The sequence below is a fragment of the Prorops nasuta genome, unplaced genomic scaffold (genome assembly GCF_024137725.1).
Source record: "Prorops nasuta isolate Cenicafe-Biocafe unplaced genomic scaffold, Cenicafe_Pnas_1.2 PNAS00008, whole genome shotgun sequence".
NCBI lineage: Eukaryota > Metazoa > Arthropoda > Insecta > Hymenoptera > Bethylidae > Prorops > Prorops nasuta.
The window spans coordinates 8682069-8688480 of NW_027116805.1; the positions used below are offsets into that span (position 1 = coordinate 8682069).

Consider the following 6412-nt stretch of genomic DNA (forward strand, 5'->3'; position numbering starts at 1 on the left):
AATTTAGAGCGATATGTAATAGATTGGTGTTCTCGTTAGAAACTGTGGAGAAAGGAGTTGTTGCGCAGTGTAGAATCAATTTGACGTGTTCTCGTAGAAATTGCATTATGGTCTATCGTAATTTTGCAATCGGGACGCAGGTGTGTACTCTGAGGGAATATCGATGGTGTTCTCTCTCTCTCTCTCTCTCTCTCTGAATCTCACCGCACGAAACAAAGAACAGAAACGAGTACACTCGGTTTCTCCCAGTGCCCAAGGGAATCCGAGAACCGTAATCCATCAGTCAATAAAATATTTTACATTCGGCGCAAGCATCGTCCCTTGCTCGCGAGTACATGTGCATACACAACGCGAATCCTCCACATTCTTCTTTTACACTCTGCAATTAATTCTTCAAATTCGCGTTAAATGCACGCAGGGGATTTCCTCTCTCTCTTCTCTCTTCTCTAACATGATACATATTTATAAAAAGAGTTTTTATTCTCTCGACACCAGCTATAACAATAAGAGCCGCTTGTTTATTAGTCGAGCGAATTTGATATACTTTCGTGGAGATAAAATATAATTTAAAAGGGTATATAAATCGAAGGTTGGAAGGCCTTCTTCTTGCGCTTCCTTCCAGACGATGAGGCTCTGGGGGAAAATCACAAGTAAAAGAGAGTCTGGCGGCCTTTGATAAGCTTGCAAAATGGAGATAAATCGAAAAGTGCATCGGCTCGTGAAAAGCTCTGCGCCATCCGGACCTCGTCCTGCGTGAAAAACCTTCTGCGCAAGCAAGAGCTTTCAAAGCTATAAAAGCTCCACCGGAACTCCTAGCTGTTCCAGTCACGTTGCTACTTCTCATTTCAATCGCACCATCCTCCAGTAATTCAGAGACCACGATAAACAACAATAATAACAATCAAAACCAACAATCTCCGATCCAGCCATCCATTTCTCTAACTTTACAATTTTTTATCGCTTCTTTTCGATCGCAATAATAATCATGCTCGATGTAAATTAGTGACAGCAACTTGGCAGAACGTGTTAACAATCGAGAGTATCAATTGATTTTGAGAGAGAGAGAGAGAGAGAGAGAGAGAGAGAGAGAGAGAGAGAGAGAGAGAAGTCGAATTTTGGCACAATAATGGAAGTATTAAGAAATAAAAGATTAACTTTTTCGGGGCTACTTTTGTAATGCGATCAACTCGTAAAGGTCACTTTTTAGTTTGACCATTTTTAAAAACTATCAATTATATATACATATATATAAAAAGAAATTGGGGGAAAATCTAAAGGAGAATTTTTAACGCGATGCTTTGAGAATAAATATTAATTTAAACCCGTGGATAATGAGAAATTTTATTTAAAAATGACAGTTTTTAGTTCGGATGTTTGTCGAATGATAATAGTTACGGTGGTGTATCTCAGTCTTTTCTTGGATAACATTCTTCTGACCGTGGTTGGTAAGGAAGAAAATATTTCAAATCTTCTGCGCTAAGAATGGCCGAAATTGTTTGATATATTGACTCTAATAGTTATGAGACTAGCATTAGAATTATCGAGCTAGCCAACTCCCTTGAACATAGATTGTTTGTTTTCGAATTATCAATTGAGTTGAAGTTATATATACATACACAGTTGATAAAAATAAAAAAAATATGGATTCTGATAAGGATTTAAATAAATAATAAAATTTTGGCAATATAAATATGTTTGATTGAAAATTAGATTTACTTGGTGATACATATACATATGTAGGAGAATTAGAATCTGACAACCCACATAGATGTATGTGTATAGAATTATTTATAAAAAAATACAAAGATATGATATATTGTTTGTTTGTCAATAAGTTTCCTCGGAAGTATATTACACATAATTGTTGGCCTTTGAATTTACGTTTGGTAATATCGTTCTGGAGAATGAAAGGAGTGGAAAATGTTTGTAGTGCCAATTATTCCCGATTATCTTTGCACCCTGGATGGGAACGGGAACGGGGATGGGAATGGGAGTACAAGCTGTGGGGATGACGAGAATGGACGGGTAGGTCTGCTATTAAGCTCGAAAGCTCTGGTGCAGCTAATCCTAAACCCAGCGGTGGGTACCATCACGGGCACCCTGGGATACGTCAAGCCCCTTTTCCTCGGCAATCTCTGCCTTCTCGTATCAGCACTTTGTAAGTCACCCCATGAACCAATCAATATTCATACACTCGACCAACAAATAGCATATTTCAATTATTATACCTATATACATTGGTATATGACAAAACTCTCGTGCATACCAATAATAATGGAAAAGCAGCTTCATCGCGCCATATACATTATCATGTATACGTGCGTAGAAAAAGATACAAAAGTTAATCAACATTGATAATACTCTTGGTGTTAAAATGATCATTTAGCCAAAAGACGCAACAAATATATATACATATATATATATTAGGGTAGTCATTAAAAAAAAAATTTTGACGGATCCCCTAAAACCACTAGTATTTGATGAGAAACTACAGTGGTTGAAACCTGTGGCCTGACAAATGATAGAAACACGTGCCTCATTGCGATCAAATATAATTTTCGAAGAATTTTACAGTTTTTCGCAGATAACTCATTAAATATTCGATTCTATGAAAAGATGCATATAACCTTTTCTCTGCAGAATTAAATTCTACATAATAAAGGTTCTATACATTTTTCTTCTAGAATGCATACTAATCGAGATATTGCTGAAAAATCGATCCTCTTTTTCGTTTATACACATTATATTGATATGTTTATATGAATAATTATTTTTAGTTTACCGTACAATTAACATATTTTATTAAATTAAGAGAAATAAAATGTGTAACTACAGCGAAATAAGAATAACTACTCATATGAGCATGTCAATATAATGTGTATATATAAACGATAAAGAGGATCGATTTTTCAGCAATATCTCGATTAGTATACATTATAGAAGAAAAATGTATAGAATCTTTATTATGTAGAATTTAATTCTTCAGAGAAAAGGTTATATGCATCTTTTCATAGAATCGAATATTTAATGAGTTATCTGCGAAAAACTGTAAAATTCTTCGAAAATTATATTTGATCGCATTGAGGCACGTGTTTCCATTTGTCAGGCCACAGGTTTCAACCACTGTAGTTTCTCATCAAATACTAGTGTTTTTTAAGGATCCGCCAAAAATTTTTTTTTAACGACCACCCTAATATATATATATATATATATATATATAGTGTAAAGCGAATGATCCGAATGACCGATGAGAATTGACGGGGATCAATGCATGGGATTTGTTTTCTTTTTTTTCTTCTTCAGTATTTGCAATTGGGCGAACATACGAGATACTGTTCCTGGCCAGAAGCATTCAAGGTATATCATCTGCCTGCATCGGTGTCTCCGGAATGTCATTGGTGGCTTCTCAATATCCCGAAGAGGATAAAAGGTCAAAGGTTATGGGCTTTGTCTTAGGAAGCATAGCTCTTGGCGTCCTCTTCGGATACCCTATTGGATCGGTCCTCTACGACCTACAAGGGAAAATGGCGCCATTCCTGCTGGTCTCCTGCCTTATCGTCCTTCTCATTTGTAAGGGATAAATATATAAGAAAGCTCGAAAGAGTTTAATTTACACCCACTAATATGTATAAGATAACGATAACATATATTATACGTTTCTCTCATACAACGATATATACATTCTCTTCGACACTCAATGTTATTCCAGGTTTGCAGATTTTTACTCTTGATATACAGACAAATACAGAGGTACAGTTGCAAAATAATCGTCTAATCCTTTACCAATAGCGATTCATGGCGAACTTTTAGTCCGTAGACGAGGAGACGAAATGGCTTCATCTTCTATCGAATTGTCACATACTGATCATTGCTGGTGCTATATGGTGCTCGACCTCACCGATGGCCATTCTGGAACCCTGCCTGCCAATTTGGCTTCGGAGCCATGTAAAACCCAAGGTAATCATCAATCATTCGCTCGATCGTCATCGAGTCGCAACTGCCCGACACTTACGAGAGAAACATTTAATCTCATGCATAGTCTACACATTGATATGAAATAATCGTGGAATTTTTGACATTTGTAGAAATGGCAGCTCGGCACGGTTTTTATCCCTGATAGTTTGGGATATTTGGTGGGGACTAATTTCTTCAGCATGGTAGCCTATCGTTATGGTAGGAGCAAAGTGGCAGTGGTGGCTATGCTGCTGGTAGGCATGAGCAGCATTTTCATCCCATTGGCTGGAAGCATGTCGCAATTGGTCATTCCACATTTGGGAATGGGCCTGGGAATCGGAGTGGCCGATGCAGCTCTGGTTCCATTGCTGGCCAGCCTGGTCGACCGAAATGGCAATTACGGTCCGGTTTATTCCATTCAACAGGTGGCTGTCAGTCTGGCCTACTCTCTTGGTACGCCTTTACTAATATCTGCATGCCAAACCCTCGCTCCCTTCTCTATTAATGTAATAATAATTCATATTCGCTCGCTCACACTGCAATTCATTCTCCTTCTTCCTCTCCAAATGCCAATATTTTTACTGGTAATCCAAAAATTAAAGGCTTATTTCTTATGATTCCTGCAGAGCTTATCTCCATTCTTTTTATCGATATATTCTCTCAGGCTGCCCCTATCAAATCCTGCAACTTTCTAATTTCGATCTATCGTCACCCTCCCCAGCTCCCACAATTCCGTTTCAAAGACGACGAACGATATTTACGCGGTTACGCTCGCTTCCTGCTGCACACTTATTCCAAGTGTTCGCTTCCCTGCACCAAATAGCCGGCCGCCCATGCCCCTCCGGTCAATTGAATTTCAAATTTTCACGAGTTTTTGCCAAGCCATTCAAATTGCTCCGCTAAAAATTGCTTCTAGCAAATGGTTTCTTTACTTTAACGGAAGCTTTCAATTAAATTAATTTAGCCCATTTATATTGGTTCGATATGTCGCTATATAAATTGCAATTAGAAACTGCGAACGGTTAAGTTAATCTCATAATTGAGGGATGACTATAGCTATAAGTATATAGAGGCGAGAGCTTTCTTTTTAATAATAAATAACATGTAATCTTTTCTGTGGAATTTCTGGTAGTTTTTTTTTTCTTTTTTTCTACATTCTCTTGTGACAATGGGATAAAGGGAAAGCTATAGAGAATTTTCCAGATGACGTGGGAAACGTTGCTTTTTCAAGATTAATCCACGAATAGGGAATTGTATGATTTAAGAGAGCTGATTATTTGTAAAATTGTCCTGCATGCCCCAGTTGACCAACCAATGCCTTTTTTAAAGGATTTTCTGCGCGACTGTATATTATATTATTGTTTTGGTGGTTCAGGTCCAATTTTGGGGGCAGAGATGGTGAGATCGATCGGATTCCGATGGGTCATGCAAATCGTAGGCGTATTGAATATCGTCTACTGTCCTTTATTAATCTATTTGGCCATCGAGAGAAGGACTTGTTCGCCGATGCTGAAGGATGGGACCAAGAAATACGAGACTTTTCAAAAACCTGGCACAAAATACGAGAGATTTCAAAACTCTGACGATGACCTCTAATGAAATATCCAATCAGGCAATTTTCAACAAGATCGAGAAACGAGGACGAGCCAATGAAATCCTATCCATAATGTATGAGATTCAGAACGATACCGTAGACCATAATTTCTCTCAATGTACATCTTATCTCTAAGATATCTATAATTAAAATCTTTTCTTCTTGCAAGCAAGCCTTTATTATTTTTCAGCATTAATCTAATAATCAGCTTTCGCCAACTCTAATCTGTAATTCCGTGGCTCCGGTGAATCAACAATTTAGCACATACATGTATTATTCGTTTCATTTATTATTATTATATATACGTGTATATATATATGTATAGAGGTTTCGTCAGATAGAAATTAAGCTCCAGACATCTATACATATAGATAAACGTGCCGAAAGCACCATGTCGGAAACCAAGCAAACCTGCATTATTGGTTAAAACTGAAAGAGATGCAAGGGGGCGCCCGGACGGGACGCGCGGGGAGGTATACTATCTATAATATATGCATGTATATGTACAGAAGCGAGATAGAAACGGCGAGATAACCACCCGAACGTCCCTCCCTTTCCATCTTCGAGCAATAATATGCTTATTTTTCTCCGACATGGCAATTTTGCCACTTTTGTATCCTGCTGTGCTTGGGACTGTTCGTTTGACCAACCCTCGACTCTACTGATATATTATCGTGTTCCGTACATTGACTGAAAATCTCAATGGATTATCAGAGATTAAATTAACTAATTTCATGACGAAAAATTGTATTGTTATATAACAAAGGTTGAAAAAATAATGATAGAATGACGGTCGATATTGTAAATATATCTGTTTGCGCGATGCTATATTAACATAATTTTAATCAAAAGTACAATTTATTT

The 6412-nt window shown here is 37.4% G+C and overlaps 1 protein-coding gene across 2 annotated transcripts; it reads left to right on the forward strand.

Annotated features, from left to right (window-relative positions):
- Nucleotides 1–116: 116 nt before the first annotated feature.
- LOC136775558 (synaptic vesicular amine transporter-like) lies at nt 117–5796 on the forward strand. Of its 2 annotated transcripts, XM_066730442.1 has the most exons (7): nt 117–1445; nt 1931–2158; nt 3304–3570; nt 3710–3750; nt 3811–3957; nt 4086–4407; nt 5330–5796. In XM_066730442.1, exons 1-7 carry the CDS (start codon nt 1352–1354, stop codon nt 5548–5550), a joined length of 1320 nt encoding a protein of 439 aa, XP_066586539.1. In that variant the 5' UTR covers nt 117–1351; the 3' UTR covers nt 5551–5796. The 2 variants fall into 2 exon arrangements, with proteins under 2 accessions (XP_066586539.1, XP_066586540.1); XM_066730443.1 differs by lacking the exon at nt 1931–2158.
- Nucleotides 5797–6412: the final 616 nt, after the last annotated feature.